The following is a 17831-nucleotide window of genomic DNA, read 5'->3' on the forward strand; positions in this document are numbered from 1 at the left end:
CTATCTATCTATCTATCTATCTATCTATCTATCTATCTATCTATCTATCTGTCTATTTATGTCTATCTATCTATCTATTTATCTGTCTATCTGTCTATCTATATATCTATCTATCTATATATATCTCTTGCTCTCTCTATCGCGCCCTTTTAGATTATGGTTTGGGAATTTTCTAATCTCTCACAGCAAGTCTATATCGCAATCAATCCTTAATCTTAATTGCTAGCACTCTAGCTATCATCAAACATGCATTATGCAGTCATACACACTCAACAGATAGGCGCGCGCACACGCACGCACACACACACACGCACGCACGCACGCACACACACACACACACACACACACACACACACACACACACACACACACACACACACACACACACACACACCACATATATTGCTATTCTAGGAACCCAGAGCACAGGCTGTCTCTGTGGGGAGGGATCTGGTTCTCATATCTGTTAATAGGCTGGTTTAGAGAGATTAGTTGGTTGGATTAGTCCACATTGACACAAAACACACAGGCAGCGTTTCATGTGTGAACTAACACTCGTCTGCAGCCTCGTGTGCACGACAACGGTCAGACTCATTCAAACAGGCCACAGACTCACACAGCACAGGCCAACCAAGCATTTTACAATGATGGAAGTGGATGCAAGTGTTTGAGTGTGAGGGCAATATGAAGTATTAGGCAGGACATTTTGAAGTTGAGATTAGGGATGGGGCCGATCCGATTTAATATCGGTATCGGGTGCCGATATTGGCACTAATTCACGAATCGGAATCAGGGAAAAACGTTTCTTTTTTTTTCTTTTCTTTTTTCAATTCCAGCTGGCCGTAATTTGCCCATGTATACTAGTATCCTTCTTTGCCTTGTATATTTTCTTAATTTTGTCTGCTTTTTGCAAGGTATATTTAAAAAAAAAATCTTTAATTGGCCAAATCTTTGCCTATACTGTATATTCAAGAAAAATATTGGTATCGGCATAATATCGGTATCGGGCCGTCAAAACGCCTGGTTCGATCACTGTGTATCCCCAGGGGTGGACTCGACACAAATATGTCAGTTTAAAAGAAATCGTACCGTCAAAACGCCTGGTTCGATCACTGTGTATTCCCAGGGGTGGACTCGACACAAATATGTCAGTTTAAAAGAAATTGTACCGTCAAAACGCCTGGTTCGATCACTGTGTATCCCCAGGGGTGGACTCGACACAAATATGTCAGTTTAAAAGAAATCGTACCGTCAAAACGCCTGGTTCGATCACTGTGTATCCCCAGGGGTGGACTCCACACAAATATGTCAGTTTAAAAGAAATCGTACCGTCAAAACGCCTGGTTCGATCACTGTGTATCCCCAGGGGTGGACTCGACACAAATATGTCAGTTTAAAAGAAATCGTACCGTCAAAACGCCTGGTTCGATCACTGTGTATCCCCAGGGGTGGACTCGACACAAATATGTCAGTTTAAAAGAAATCGTACCGTCAAAACGCCTGGTTCGATCACTGTGTATCCCCAGGGGTGGACTCGACACAAATATGTCAGTTTAAAAGAAATCGTACCGTCAAAACGCCTGGTTCGATCACTGTGTATCCCCAGGGGTGGACTCGACACAAATATGTCAGTTTAAAAGAAATCGTACCGTCAAAACGCCTGGTTCGATCACTGTGTATCCCCAGGGGTGGACTCGACACAAATATGTCAGTTTAAAAAAAATCGTACCGTCAAAACGCCTGATATCCAAATTCAGGTATCGGAATCGGATCGGAAGTGAAAACAATGTGGATCGGTGCATCCCTAGTTGAGATCCATAATGCATCAGCAACCCTTTCTGCCTTTCTAGCGGACATCCTGGTGTACGTCAACGACGTGTGTGTGTTGGGGGTGTCTCACAAAGAGGTGGTGGAGATGCTCAAGTCGGTGCCCGTGGGCCTCGGCGTGGACGTGGAGGTCAGGCGGGGGTACCCCATGCTCTACAACCCCGACGGCCGGCCCAAGCAGCCCTCGCCCGGGCTGCCCGACCACGGGGACCCCACCCTGCTGCTGCCCACGACCACCCAGCCTCAGCCTCTGCACCAGCGCCGCACTCGCCTCCCGACACCCACCCTCCAGACCCAGGAGCACCTTAACCTCAACGGCATCCATCACCACCACCACCACCACGGGAGCTACATGGAGCCGGGCGTGCTGCTGGAGTTAGACGCCAACGGGAACGCCACGTCCGTCGTCGCCGCCAGACTGCAACCGCCGTACAGACGCTCCAGTATAGGCAACGCCACCTACTCTCCGCCTGTGCGCCCGCCTCGCTCCCTCAGGAGTTTAGCCAGGCTGCAGTCGTTCGACCCGACACTGGCCAGCCAGAGTGACAGCGAAGTGGTTTCTGCCATTGGCTCACACAGGTAAAAAAATCTATAGATAAGGTACAAAGTAAGTCATATATCGAGAGAGAATAGCGCCAGGAGAAACTGTATTTGAATTGCATACATTTGTGAATTTGTCAATTCCTATTGAGCTGTTGAATTCAATAAAGATTGTTTTTTAATAAATCCTAAAAATTGAGTTTAACTTTTTAACTAGTTTTAGTTCTAACAGTTCAGATTGAGCTCTCTGATACATGCCCGGGGGGGAATTAAGAAAAGTAAACATGCAAAGATTAAATCCAACAATGTCGGAGCAGTTTCACTCGGCTAGCTATATTTCGCTTGGGAATTCAATTCATCATTACATTTCTGTGGAAACCACATCAGAGAGTTATATATGTTCAGAATTGCTCAAAACCTAGAAATAGCAGTACCTACCAGTACACTCGGCGATGTTGTTGGACGCAATGATTGCTTGTTTGCTTTTCCCAAGTCCTCAGGTGCGTTTCTCAACCTCAATCGGATTTGAGGAAACGGAACAAATCTATCTATTCAATATCTATATCAATATCTATTCAATATGAACACGACAAATTAAATGTATGCAATAATTCAGGTACATCTCTGTTGGCACTAATCTCTTCTGTCTCAACAACAAAGGTTCATCGTGCACTCGTCTACTTTCGTTATTATTATATTTGATCAACAACATCCCTCTCTTCTTGTTCCTAAGGGCCTCTATGATCCGTAATCACAACAATAACTCGCTGTCGGCGCCCCCTCACTACGGGACGTCCAAGTCGTCTGAGAGCGACCTCTCCACCTGCACCCTGCCCGGCTCCCGGCTGCCCCTGCCTCAGTCCCAGCAGAGGCCCTCCTCATCGCCCGGGGGCCCGCGCAGCGCTCCCCCCCGCCTCTTTAGGCCGCAGACGACCTCCTCCTCCTCGCACCTCAGACCGCCTCCCAGCCCTGACCACCACCGAGGCACCTTCAACGGCTTCCCCAGCCCCCGCCGCTCCATGTCTCCGGGCGCCGTGAGTCTGGGCGGCGGGCGCGGGAGCGCAGGGGAGCTGGTGCCGGTGGCCCTGGGCCAGAGCGAAGGAGGCCTGGGCTTCAGCGTGACGGCCGCCGGCCCAGGGGGCTGGATGACCGTGGTCAAGAGGATCTGGGACAGGAAGCAGTGCAACTCCCTACAGCCGGGGGACGCTATTGTCAAAATCAACGGGGCCGACGTCCAGAGTCTCAGCTTTGCACAGGTAATAGAGAGATACAAGAGCAGAGGGGAGGAGAGGTGAGGAGAGGAGACTGGAGTCACAGATTTTTGAACAATCCCACCACTCTAGTAGTAGTAGTAAGAAGTCAGATAAGATAAGATGATATTATTTATTTATTTATTTATTTATTTATTTATTTATTTATTTATTTTGTTTTGTTTTGTTTTGTTTGTTTCTTTCTTTGTTTCTTTCTTTCTTTGTTTCTTTCTTTCTTTCTTTCTTTCTTTCTTTCTTTCTTTCTTTCTTTTTAATATGTCAATTTATGTAAATGTTTCCCTAAGTAAGTTAAAACAGGAGGATTTTAAACTCCGGGAATTGGTAATTTACCTCTGAATAAGTTAGTATAGAGTAAAGTTTGCCAGGGGAATAGGTCAATTTGGTTCAAAATGTTTTGTTGTATTGCCATATGTAAATGTGGCCCTGAGCAAGTTGGTTTTTTAATGTTTTATGTGTGAAGCCCATTGAATTGGCTTGTGTATGAAATGCGCTATATAGCGTAAGTACATGTTTGCCTCGTTCTCCCTCCAGGTCCAAAGGATTCTCCAGGAACACACCAAACAGGGAGAGGTCATCTTACTGGTTTACAGAGGAGGTCCATGCATTATTCACACTCTCTGCAGACAACACGTTTGATTGACAGCCCAGAGTGAACACCTGTGGCGCAAATCAATCTCACAGTCATTTTCTCTCTCATTATCAGGCATCTATCACTCCTCCTCCGTCTCCCCCAGCTGCATCCGGAGACTGCCCCCGCCTCTGCTCCACCCGCCTCCCCCACCCGTGGCCACGGACAACTCCTCCCCGCCCCCGGACGCCCTCCTGCCTCGGCCGCGCACCTCCGCCAGTAACCCTTCCTCCCCGGCGCCGCCGGCGCGTCGCCCGCTGGTCCAGAGCACGAGTTTCTTGGAGTCGATCCCGGTGACCCTCACCATGGAGCCCAAAGACTGGCTCAACACAGGCCTGGAGGACGAGGGGGACAGCGGCACCACTCCCGGGCCGGGTCGGGAGAGGCAGGGCGGGGCCGGGGGGCGGACCCGGCTGCCGCGCGGCTTCGACGTGGAGCTGAAGAGAAAGCCGGGGGAGGGCTTCGGCTTCGTCATCGCCTCGCAAGATGTGGAAAATGGCAAAGGTGAGCAGATCATCCAGACACAGCCTGCCTGGCACATAGCCAATTCACGCTTGTTCTTTTGCCATAAATCCAACAAGCGCAAACCTTTGCAGCGGTGTGGCCATTCAGCTTTATGGCACCGCCATATCACTCACTGATGACATCTTCACTGATGACATCATCACCGATGACATCACAATTGCTCGAGTGACATCACTGATGACGTCATCACTGATGATGACATCATCACTGATGACCTCATGACGACTATTACATCACAAATCCAGTTTGGTTAGTTCAATTCTGGTTCAGTTATAGCCCCTTATCATACGGTAAGCATATCTCAAAGGGCTTTACATCATCACAGTCATATACTAAATCATATCTACACACAACATAGATCAGTGGTTCTCAAACTTGTTTGCCTTCAGTTCCCTGATTTCCAAATCCAAGTAAACCCTTTACCCGACTACAACATTTTGCTTAGAAACCGCAAGAGAAAACCATAACATGATGCAATGAATGATAACTCACCTTTTGAAGAATAGTTCATTACAACTAAGAAATGGCGTGAAAGAGTTGGAATTAGTGCCTCCGGAGCATTTTTTATTTAATGTTTTTTACATTTCATTCATTTTCATGATTTCATCTTAAGGCTGTGTACAGATGTATACACGTACAGATGTGTACACGTCGGGAGTGAATTTCTGAAAAAGCGACGAAAAAATTGTCTGAAAAAATAAAAAACAAATCCACAACCTTCTTGCTGTGAGGCAACAGCGCTAACCACTCAGCCACCCGACAATTGGTCCTTTTAATCTGACAGTGCAGACATTTGAAAACTAAACGACATCAGTCAAAAAGCTTTTGATACACTGGATTCACAAGATGAGGTGCAACGCAAGTCATAAGATAACCTGCATTGCTGAATCCTAACAAATCACCAGGCAAGTGCTCCAAAAAAGTGCACAGCTTGACTGCACAGCTTTTATAGATACATAATTTCAGTCAGGACCACTTTAGTCACAAATAAAGCTTTTATTGATATTTGCACAAGTGATATTTGGCGGTATGGCTCTGTTCTGGGAGCTCCTTGCCCCTCCATGAGCATACATGGAAAGCCTTTAGGCAAGGAGAGCAGCAAAAGACCCCCAGGTACAGAGCAGAGCAGCAACAATGACAACAGAAATGACATTGTTGAAGTCAGACACAGCATGAAAGGAGGAGCTGGGGAGGAGGTGGGTTGCAAACAGCTTGCAGAGGAAGCAGCCATGTTAGGCAGGCAGATTTATAAAGAGGGCTGCCCTGTTTGAGTTGAGCCAATCGAATGCGTCAGCTGAGCCGTCAGCTTGCAGAGGGCTGCCATGCTCCATGTTTTCACCTCTCCATCATCGCCTACTCGGTCCATCGGTGGCCGCACTTGCGATCAGTGCAGACGTAGTACAGTCTCATGGCGTCCTCGTCCTTCATACTGTGAGACTGGAAGAACACTGCCTCCTTGTGGTCACATTTGGGACAGGGGTGATCCTCTGTGCTGGGCAGCGTTGGATCCTGAGATACATCGGCGATGATCTGTGTCAACTCATCCACCTTGTGGCTGATCTTATTGACGTAGATGCAGCTGTTGTCCGCCTCCTGTTGGTAGTCACAGTTCCTGCAGGCATAGAGCAGGATACGCTTCCTCTTGTCTTCTTTGGGATACAACATGTTGTTACATCCTTGACAAAACCGAATCCCGACGAATCCCGGTTCATAGGCGCCGCTGTCTAAATCCATTGGAAGAACTTCTTGATGAAGAAAAATGCAGATCAAGCACGTGGTAGTCGAACAACAGAGTCGGAGAGAGCAGAGAGAGGTGGTGTTTTATGGAAAGCAGAGAGGGTACATCGCTTATTTTATAGCTTGGCATGTGTGACATCACCGATGACATCACAGCTGCACTTCTGACATCACTTATGACCTCATCGATGCACTTCTGACATCATCGATCACCTCACAGTTGCAGTGACATCATCAATGACCTCACAGCTGCAGCGACATCATCAATGACCTCACAGTGGAGTGACACCGATTACGGTGGTCAAGTCCATGACATCATGTGCATGGTCTCATCAGTCGGGAAGGGCCTTTTCTACACTCTCTTGTTGTTTGGAAAAGAAGAAACAAAAAATTGTTCGAATGATATCACTGATGACAACATCAGTGACATCATCACCGATGACATCACAATTGCTGTCACCGATGACATCAACAATGATGACATCACTCACTCACTGCTGACATCATCACCGATGACATCACAATTGGTCGGTGTCAGCCCTGTGCCATCATCGGTGACCTGGCCACTTTCTTTTCCTTCGTGGGGACATAGAACTGTATAAGGGAAAAAGTGAACAGTGAGCACACTCCAAAGAAATAACTTCGGTGCAGGGCACAAACAATATCAAGTCAGTTTTTTGAAGGTTTAATACCTGAAGTCTGGGTAGGGCAGCAGCACAGCACAAACAGTTTCGGCACACAGGCCTTCCTCAGTGTTGTGTTCCTCAGTCGCAACACTGAGGAAGGCCTCCTCAGTGTTGAGTTCCTCAGTCTCAACACTGAGGAAGGCCTCCTCAGTGTTGTGTTCCTCAGTCTCAACACTGAGGAAGGCCTCTGTGCAGAAACTGTTTGTGCTGTGCTGCTGCCCTACCCAGACTTCAGGTATTAAACCTTCATACTTTTTTGTGTGCTGGCGTTTCCTGCTGACATAGAACTGTATGACATCATCCATCAGTGACCTGGCCTCTTTCTGTCTTTCTTTCTTTCTTTCTTTCTTTCTTTCTTTCTTTCTTTCTTTCTTTCTTTCTTTCTGTCTTTTGTGGGGACATACATACACACACACACACACACACACACACACACACACACAGACACACACACACACACACACACACACACACACACACACACACACACACACACACACACACACATACCCTCTTACAGTATAGACGCCTCGGGCCCCTAGTGGCCACGCTGTAACAATGTAAAAGAAGGTATTAGTTGAACTTGGCTCAGCGTCTGGCCTCTGGTTACCTGCCCATGGAAAGATGTTTCAGTTGGATGCTGTTGTGAACAGACAGACAGGCCATTAGGTGATTGCAGATTAAAAAGTGGCTGTGTGCCACTGAATGACTCATGATGTATCATCGTGTTCTCCCAAGTTCACAGGTCGGATCTGCCTTGTGGAAGGAAATTAGGACAACCGCCCTTCTCAATGCCTTTACAGTACATTAATTTGCTATTTAATATTTCTCATAGTATTTTTTTTAATCACCATAATCACCAGATATATTTGGTTGTTTTGGTGGCCAAAAACTAGTAACACTTTTTTTCTGGGTCAAACCTTATTGCAGCAATTGAGATACCGCCTAGTACCACCTTTGTATACAAGCAGATCCCACCACTTACGCCTGTGACACACCAGGAACGTCTCCGTCGCAGCGCGTCACAGAAGCGTCGAGCGGGAGCCTGGCCATTCACACCGGAAGCGCTCTGTTTTGCTCCTCGCCAGTCACAACTTGTACTGACTTCATGCCTGGCTGCACGCGGTTCTCCTGAAAAAAGGACGTCCCAAATGACGGTCCCTGCCCATAAGCGAACAATTCATGTGGAGTCGCCTTCGCCCTGTTTAGCCCTGCCCTGCTGGTGGTCTCTTGGTGCTGCAGCTTCATTGGCTGTACTTGCTGTCTTTCCATTTTGCATTGGTCTATTTTGCATTGGTCCCCTCCTCTCGTCTTGTCGTTCGTCGTCTTCATGTCGCCCGGTATCCCAGCATGCAGGGGGGGGGATTTTGTTCGCGTCTAGTGGGCAGGCACTCTGAAACTGCCTCTGCGACGCCACACTTCCACGACAGAGACACTTGTGGTGTGTCCCCGCCGTTAGCCTCTTCTGTGCCCGAGAGACTGTGTATATTATTACCTCAACTACCTTTCAGAGGCACACACCTCTACACACACACACCAGGGTAGGAGATTAACTCTTTTTTGACAAGGGCCTTTTTTGCCCTTGTGAAATATGTTTCAGGGGCTTTTTTTTTAAATCATTTCCAGGGCAGTTTTATTGAATGTTGCAAGGCGCGACTATTTCTATTTCATTTCGATCTGTTTCTAGTCATGACTCAGTGGGTGGTTTGCATATAAAAAAAAATGCATATTCTTAAGTTAATAGCTAGTGAACTAGCTACTTTGAGTCACACTTTGCAAATAACGGGGGCAATGAAAGCCCCCGTCATCCCAATTCCAAGGGCAATTTTAGATCTTTTTGTGGGCATTTTGCCCAGAGCCCCCGCTTATTTCCTACCCTGGCTGATACACACACATAGTAAAAGATTTTATTAAAAAGAGTGTTTTGGCATCATATTGCATGCTGCTGCTGCTGGTACACTAACAGTTTGGCTAATGCTTTTCACCTTGTCTTTTTGCCTTTTCCAGTTTTTGAATGAACTTGCGCTGTCATCTGTCTGTTTTTACCACGGCGCTGGACCAGCGGTCTGGCCGGGGTCACTCAGTCAATCACTCAGTCACTCGTGGACGTTTAGTGAGTTTAGTGGGAAAATGGCCGTAGCTCGGGATATAGGAAGGTGGTGGAGAGTCAGGATTCGAGGGGTGGGTAGGAATAGAGAGTGTGTGTGTGTGTGTGTGTGTGTGTGTGTGTGTGTGTGTGTGTGTGTGTGTGTGTGTGTGTGTGCGTGCGTGTCTGTAGGGATGCATGCACCTACTAGTAGGCTTTAGGTGCTCCTCAGTGAGCATGCGTGTGTGTGTGTAGGGATGCATGCACCTACTAGTAGGCTTTAGGTGCTTCTCAGTGAGCATGTGTGTGTGTGTGTGTGTGTGTGTGTGTGTGTGTGTGTGCGTGTGTGTGTGCGTGTGCTTTTGCTTACTGTTCACTTGATCAGATTGTCGATGGAATCAATAGTCCGATGATCGTGCAGAACCCCCCCACACAGCCCGCGGGCCTGTTCAGAACTAACGCTTCAGAGCTTTTACGTGCGGCCCGTTCTCTTCCTTTAAATCACCCCGTGTGTGTCAGCTGCTCCAGCCTCTCCAGGCAGAATGACCTTAGTTGATGGCATGTTTGGGTCTCGCACAACAGCCACAGCTCAACCTGTGTTTCTCCATCAGCTCCTCTGCTGACAGAACAATGAGGCTAGTTTATGTTCTAGCTGAGAGGCAAACACATACAGCCCCTTATTAGCTGTTAGCGCGCCGCTTATTAATGGCAGTGTTACAGCCGAAGCATCCCTGCTATGTATGTATTACCCCCTCTTGTCTCCCCCCCCTCCCTGTGTCATGTATGGCTGCCCTCTGTTCCATTCTCATGCAGTTCAATTTGCTTTATGGGGCCGAGCTAACACACATTTATGGTGTCATGGTGAGATTAAGGTTGTATAGGGCCATCTCTCTCTCTCTCTCTCTCTGTCTCTCTCTCTCTCTCTCTCTCTCTCTCTCTCTCTCTCCCTCTCTCTCTGTCTCCTCCGTGTCCTCATTCTCCCCTGCGCTCTCACCCTGTCTTGTCCCTATCGTTTGCTCTCCCTCTCTTTCTCTCCCTCCTCCTCGCATCCCTGCTTCACTCTCCTCTTCATCACCTCACTCTCTCCCTCCCTCTCTCTCTCTCTCTCTCTCAAGCTCCCGCCCACTCTCTGTCTCCACACCCCTTTACTCTGCAGTAAAAGCGTTCAGTCTGCTTTTTCAAAAGATTAAACTCTCCCTCTCTCTGCCTCCTCGCTCTCTCTCTCTCTCTCTCTCTCTCTCTCTCCCTCCACCTCCCACCTATATCTCTCGCTCTCTCCATCTCTCTCTCTCTGTCTCTCTGCCGGTTGCTTAGGAGAAATGCTACGCTGAGCACTTCTTCTCAGAGGAGAAGCCACAGAGGATCAACATCAAGCCTATGTTAGCTCCTGACCGTTACACGTGAACCTCAGCAGCTTCCAGCCGCGCCGACGACACGGGATTTGGGATTTTTGTGTGTGTTGTTGTTTTTCATTTTCAGCGCATGCTAATCAAAGAGCCATGCTGGAGAGACTACAATCCGCTTTGAGAACTGTGAAGGAGTCTAAACGTAATTATTCGCTTCGCTTCTCATTTTCATGCTCGCTGAGATGGGGAGGGTTTCTGGTTAGGTATACAGGCTAAACAGCATTTCATATTTGAGCGTTTGTGCATGAGGTAAAGCTATTAAATCATGTGCTGCTGTATGTACTGTGTAAAGTTTGATTTGACACGCGACTCGTGTGCACGGCCTTCAGCGCTGTTGACATGAAAGTTAGATCCACAGGGCACAGCAGGCGCTCACCACACATATTCTGGATTTCAGCTAGTTTATCAAACTGATGTTGTGGTCCCGCAAGGGCTAGCTAGCTCCTGTAGCATGTCTATTATAGCAGATAGTGGCAGGTTGATTGCAGATCTCGCAACAGATGATCGTGAATTCAACAGTAGTCGTGAGCCCAGCTAGATCTGCAGTATAATGGAGAATGAATTCCTCTGATGATTCGCTGATTCGCTGATGGTTGGTGTGTGGTGGAGTCATTAGTGTGCCACACACACACACACGTAATATGATTTGAATAGATTTATCAGCAGTTGTTGCATTATGAATGATGCTGCTGAGCGGTCCTGATGGAGGCGCCACACAGTGAGCAACAGTGCTCTCCTCTCGCTCTCTCTGTCACGCAGGAGGTATATCTGCTGTCAGGATGTCTGCTGCAGCACCACCGGCTGAGGCTTCTGGGCTGCAGAAGAGAGGGTTTTTTTACGATGTTGGTGGGGACTCGGGGAGGGGGGCTGTGTTACCTCCTGACCAGTGGGGAGGGGGGCTGTGTTACCTCCTGACCAGTGGGGACTCGGGGAGGGGGGCTGTGTTACCTCCTGAGTGGTGGGGAGGGGGGCTGTGTTACCTCCTGAACGGTGGGGAGGGGGGGCTGTGTTGCCTCCTGAGCGGTGGGGAGGGGGGCTGTGTTACCTCCTGAACGGTGGGGAGGGGGGGCTGTGTTACCTCCTGAGCGGTGGACTCGAGGAGGGGGGCTGTGTTACCTCCTGAACGGTGGGGAGGGGGGCTGTGTTACCTCCTGAGCGGTGGACTCGAGGAGGGGGGCTGTGTTACCTCCTGAGCGGTGGGGAGGGGGGCTGTGTTACCTCCTGAACGGTGGGGAGGGGGGGCTGTGTTACCTCCTGAACGGTGGGGAGGGGGGCTGTGTTACCTCCTGAGTGGTGGGGAGGGGGGCTGTGTTACCTCCTGAGCGGTGGACTCGAGGAGGGGGGCTGTGTTACCTCCTGGGCGGTGGGGAGGGGGGCTGTGTTACCTCCTGAGCGGTGGACTCGAGGAGGGGGGCTGTGTTACCTCCTGAGTGGTGGGGAGGGGGTCTGTGTTACCTCCTGAGCGGTGGGGAGGGGGGCTGTGTTACCTCCTGAGCGGTGGGGAGGGGGGCTGTGTTACCTCCTGAGCGGTGGACTCGAGGAGGGGGGCTGTGTTACCTCCTGAGCGGTGGGGAGGGGGGCTGTGTTACCTCCTGAGCGGTGGGGAGGGGGGCTGTGTTACCTCCTGAGCGGTGGACTCGAGGAGGGGGGCTGTGTTACCTCCTGAGTGGTGGGGAGGGGGTCTGTGTTACCTCCTGAGCATTGGGGAGGGGGGCTGTGTTACCTCCTGAGTGGTGGGGAGGGGGTCTGTGTTACCTCCTGAGCATTGGGGAGGGGGGCTGTGTTACCTCCTGAGCAGTGGACTCGGGGGGGGGGGGGGCTGTGTTACCTCCTGAGCATTGGGGAGGGGGGCTGTGTTACCTCCTGAGCATTGGGGAGGGGGGCTGTGTTACCTCCTGAGCATTGGGGAGGGGGGCTGTGTTACCTCCTGAGCGGTGGACTCGGGGGGGGGGGGGGGGGGGGGGCTGTGTTACCTCCTGAGCGGTGCTCATCAGTGCAGCACGTGCGTCACACAGCCTGCAGGGCAGACCATACCGCAGTGGGATTACTGTGGATAGGAGAGCATGTAGAGCCAGAGGAAAAGACACGAGCATTTAAAACTGTGTTTGGATGCAGTGTGTGTGTGTGTGTGTGTGTGTGTGTGTGTGTGTGTGTGTGAGTGTGAGTGTGCCCATTTGTGCGTGACGCTGTGTGTGTGTGTGTGTGTGTGTGTGTGTGTGTGTGTGTGTGTGGCTGAGGACATATATGTCTCTCCCTCTGCGTGTGTGTCGCTGGGTATGTATGTGTGGTGTGTGTGTGAGTGTGCCCATTTGTGCGTGACGCTGTGTGTGTGTGGCTGAGGACATCTGTGTCCCTCCCTCTGCGTGTTTGTCACTGGGTACAGTATGTATGTGTGGTTTGTGTGTGTGTGTGTGTGTGTGTGTGTGTGTGTGTGTGTGAGAGTGTGAGTGTGCCCATTTGTGCGTGACGCTGTGTGTGTGGCTGAGGACATCTGTGTCCCTCCCTCTGCGTGTGTGTGTCGCTGGGTATGTATGTGTGGTTTTGTGTGTGTGTTTGTGTGTGTGTGTGTGTGTGTGTGTGTGTGTGTGTGTGTGTGTGTGTGTGTGTGTGTGTGTGTGTGTGTGTGTGCGTGTGCATGCAGCGGCCTCGTTTGCATGTGAGCATGGATGAGCATGTGTTCTGCATGTTTGGTATGATGCTGATGTTGTATGATAAGAAGACTATATTTGCAAAGCTGCCTTGGCTTGGATTTGACCTGATTGCCGTGTCTGCCTGGGTCACCCAGATTAGGCCCGGGTGCAGAGATGTGTCCCTCAGCTGTGAATTATAGCTCCTACCAGGATGATCATCTGGATGGAACTGTGTTATGAAGGCTGTAAAAGACTCTATAGGTTGATTCGTTGTTATTTAGTTGGCGTTTGGGTGTTGAGAAAGGTCTTTCGGTCACTGTACTTTATTATAGGCACAATAGGGTTATTAATTTACTACTTATCTTCTACTACTTGCTTACTTGTTTGGAGGAATCTTCTACCTCCACTCTACTTGCTACTTGCTTCTTCTTCTTCTTCTTCTTCTTCTTCTTCTTCTTCTTCTTCTTCTGTGGTGTTTTATGGCAGTTGGCACCCTTTATGTTGCATTACCCGCCTCCTTCTGGATTTATCCATCCACTGTTTCCCTACATTCTGTGCCTCGTCCTCTCTTTGTACACTCGAAACAGAACAGTCTTCTTCTGTGGTGCTCCATGGCAACTGGCATCCTCCACGCTGCATGACCGCCTCCCTCTGGATCCATCCACTGTTTCCCTACATTCTCGTAAAACCCGATCACCCTTCTACCCACCCCCACCCCCACCACCACTTAGCCTCAGGGCCTCACCATGTCTATGACATCATTAGCATAGGGTATAATGGCATTGCATGTCACAATGTCCATGACCTTAGCATAGGTCTATGACATCATCAGTGATTTAAATGACATCGCTGGTGATCACTGTCGACGACAGCACCAAGGACCTTCGCAGTTCCCAGTGACCATTTACAAATTACCCTATAACAAATAAACACATATCTGGAACCTTTCTAACAAACTGACTTACACTACATATCATATAAAATATTCATAACCCCCCAAGCTTATACAGGCTATATTTACCCTGGAAGATATAGAATGGAAGGGGAGTTAGCGTTATGCAGCCAGGCTTAGTTAAAGTCCGAAAATTTATATGCTGCCTAATGGGTTACATAAGGACACGGGGGCAAGACACCGGAGGGGCCAGCTGTCACCGTCACCGGGGGGCGCTATACTCTTAAGAGAGGGGTCAGGGAGAGAGTAATCGAGGGTTTACTAAGATAATAGAATTAGAAATGCAAACACACAGTGGCAGATAGATGCTACGCAGAACTGTCAGGAGCTTTTTAGATAGCGCAGGAGATTAATGCAGGCAAATCTATTTTTAGACCACTCAATATTTTTCTCATCAACCGCAGAGATTGACCAGAGCTTAATTACATGTAAGAGTGATGTAGTCACACAAGACTGACCTGAAGAAAGGGTTAATACTATATATAATATTATGTGTGTGTATATATTGTATATATATATATATATATATATATATATATATATATATATATATATGGGTTAGGGTTAGTAATTGTCAGTAAGTAATTGTCAGTCCTCACATTCTACACATCACAACACTTATAATTACTTAGGCACTACATCTCACATCCACACACACACACACACACACACACACACACACACACACACACACACACACACACACACACACACACACAGTCCACTTATACACACTTTTGGGGATGTGAGCAGTGTGTGGGTGGGGCTGAGAGAAGATGGTGTGTGTGTGTGTGTGTGTGTGTGTGTGTGTGTGTGTGTGTGTGTGTGTGTGTGTGTGTGTGTGTGTGTGTGTGTGTGCGTGCGTGCGTGCGCGCGCGCGCTCGTGCGTGCGTGTGTGTATGTGTGTTCCCTCTCATTGCCAGTGGCATACTAATGCAGAGTCAGGAGCCTAGCTGAGTTGAGCGGAAGAGACTGGTACGTTGTATAAAGTGTCAAATTTAAAGAGTAAATATCTACAGTCTGTTATGTGCAGTTTGACAGGTTCGGGGGGTCGAAAAATAATGGCGTGACGCTTGTGTTCGATGACAGTTTGTTCTTGAGGAGAAAGACAAATCAATGAGCGATGCGAAAACGCTTCCTGGTGTGTCAGCGGACGGAGAGATAGCTTGATAGATGGGAAGATGAAGGAGAAGAGGAGAGTGTTTCAAGGAGAAAGAGTGGGGGAGGTGTAAAGACAGGCTACTGTTGGAAGTGGTTTAATAGCGTTCGACGCTGCCAAAAACCATCTAAAGCTTAATTACAGCTTGTTTGAGGCATTCTGGCAAATGTCCTGATCAGATCAATCTTGCCCCTTTTATATTTACCGTATCTACATTTTGAGCCCATACATTAGTCACTGCCTTCCGTTAAGAGGGAGGTTTTCGGGGCCGACAAGAGTTCTGTGTTCCAACTGCAACTTTTTTCTTGTCCTGAAGCTGAACAATTTATCGGGGAAGTAAATCAAATTTGCAATATAAACTTCTTGCAATTTCCAAGTCACAGAGTCTGCAATTTATTGCTTAAGAGAGAGAGGTGTCCACAAGGTGGTTTAGAGCTCCACTACATTATTGGTGAAAACCTTTTAGTCATACTTAAATTCAGTAAATCTTGCACACTCGCATCTATATTTGTATTTAAACTATTTTCTAAGTTCTAAAAATACGTACGACAAGAATAACCCAATCCCAATATTCTGCCAATTCATCGCAATTCGAATTCAAGTCATTCAAGTTCTTAATAACCGTTTCCGATGTTGCCTTTCCTTTCTCTCTCTCTCCAGCTGCTTCTCTGCTCCCGCACCGGTTCGTGACGGTGCGTCGGGGCAGCCCGGCGGCCCGGAGCGGTCAGATCCGCCCCGGCGATCGCCTGGAGGCGGTGGAGGGCCGCTCGGTGCTGGGCCTGCCTCACCGCGAGCTCGCTCACATCCTGCGCCGGGCGGGCAACAGTCTGCGCCTCACCATCATCCCCCGACCCAGCACCTGTGAGCACAGAGCTTCAAAACAACGCAGTAACACACAACGCATTGCCCCCACCCGTATCTCAACCCAGAATCTTAACCTTTAGTCGGTCCTTTCTTCTTCCAGACTCTTCAAGCCTGTCCGAAACCACTGACTACGACCCCGGTCACAGAAGCAGGAAGGGTCATAGGTCACGCCCAAAGGTGAGGGCGCGACACCATTACTATCTGTGCCTAAGTGAGAGAATGGCAATAAATTGTCAATGCAGTCGCGTTGTCTCTGCTCCCCTCTCTTCTCCCTCCTGTGATAATTGAATTGATTGGGTTGATCCACTGACACTGTCTGATATATTTTGCAGTGATTGATTATCAATGCCTTTTCTCTCCCCACCTGGCAGCATGACTCCAGGTATTACAGTGTGGACCTGGACCGCGGGCCCACCGGGTTTGGCTTCAGCCTGCGAGGGGGCAGCGAATACAACATGGGCCTCTATGTGCTGGGCCTGATGGAGGGTGGGCCGGCCTCACGGAGCCACAAAATCCAGGTGTGTTACTTTGCTGTATATAAATGTGTTCACATGATGTCTGTATATTCACATCCACTACTATGTAAGATGCAATTGTATGCATGTGTGTATGTGCTTGAACCTTTCTATTCAGTAATATACAGCTCTATGACAAACAAATATTAAAGTGATGTCACTGGTCCACACTTTAACACTCAATAACTGTCAAATTAAATGACAGACTTCAAAACCGTTTACAGTTTTCTGATATACTACTGATGTTCTAATGATACAAAGCTGCTTGAAAATGGGCGGAGTGTTCCTTTAAGTGTAGTAAGGGAAGGGGTAGTGTGGTAAAATTACTATTCTCACATAATAAAGACCAATATACTAAAAGTTAAAAAGGTATTAAAAAAAGTATTAAATGTTATAATAATAATAAATATTTACAAAAGCAAAGTCACAGAGCTCTGGATCAGCCCCTCCTCCTCTCTGCATCTCAAGGGACTGACCTAGAATCCTCTCATTCAGACCTCTATCAAGCCTCTCACCAGGAAGTCCTAGATTAGAGCACCTTACTGCAGATAGTGCCCCCTAGGTCTGGAGGTATTACAACAACTTCTACATTCTCTCCACAGTAGTAATAGAATGCTAACTGGGAAACTGTAACTGTATTCTGTTATGTGACCTAAAAAAATTAATCTGATATCAAGAGATACTGTACTTGTGAAAAGATTTAAGTATTACTTCTGAGAAAGTGGCAGGTGTTCCACATCTTGAGGTACACATGTGGTACAGAAGAACTGTGTATGTTTTGTAAGCAAACCTGAAATACGGTTTGCCTTTGTAAACGTTCACTTTTTCCGATTCATACCTTTATATCTCACATCTGAAAACAAGCACATTAGAATGCATTAGTTGTGGCAATCCCTGCAGTTATGTTGCTGTCTGAGTGCAGTTTTGATGAGGCAACTGTAGCTGTGATGGAAGACATTTTTAAAGTAACCTAGCCAGCCCTGCATATCATGGTGTGTGGTGTGT

The 17831-nt window shown here is 48.2% G+C and overlaps 1 protein-coding gene and 1 pseudogene across 2 annotated transcripts in view; one reads left to right on the forward strand and one right to left on the reverse strand.

Moving 5' to 3' along the window:
- Window positions 1-17831, forward strand: part of magixb (MAGI family member, X-linked b) — a gene marked incomplete at its 5' end in the record, with an annotated part of 59241 nt that overhangs the window by 36297 nt on the left and 5113 nt on the right. The window contains 7 exons of the mRNA XM_083639280.1: window positions 1851-2406; window positions 3101-3623; window positions 4170-4233; window positions 4342-4770; window positions 16108-16308; window positions 16412-16488; window positions 16683-16829. Of these exons, the coding sequence (XP_083495406.1) occupies window positions 1851-2406; window positions 3101-3623; window positions 4170-4233; window positions 4342-4770; window positions 16108-16308; window positions 16412-16488; window positions 16683-16829 (1997 nt within the window). The remainder of the gene's footprint in view (window positions 1-1850; window positions 2407-3100; window positions 3624-4169; window positions 4234-4341; window positions 4771-16107; window positions 16309-16411; window positions 16489-16682; window positions 16830-17831) is intronic.
- On the reverse strand, window positions 6145-6525 carry LOC310778888 (DNA-directed RNA polymerase II subunit RPB9 pseudogene; annotated as a pseudogene). The gene has a single exon. The product of its transcript is annotated as a DNA-directed RNA polymerase II subunit RPB9 pseudogene (transcript).

Source organism: Poromitra crassiceps, assembly GCF_964638095.1.
Source record: "Poromitra crassiceps genome assembly, chromosome: 6".
Classification (NCBI taxonomy): Eukaryota; Metazoa; Chordata; class Actinopteri; order Beryciformes; family Melamphaidae; genus Poromitra; species Poromitra crassiceps.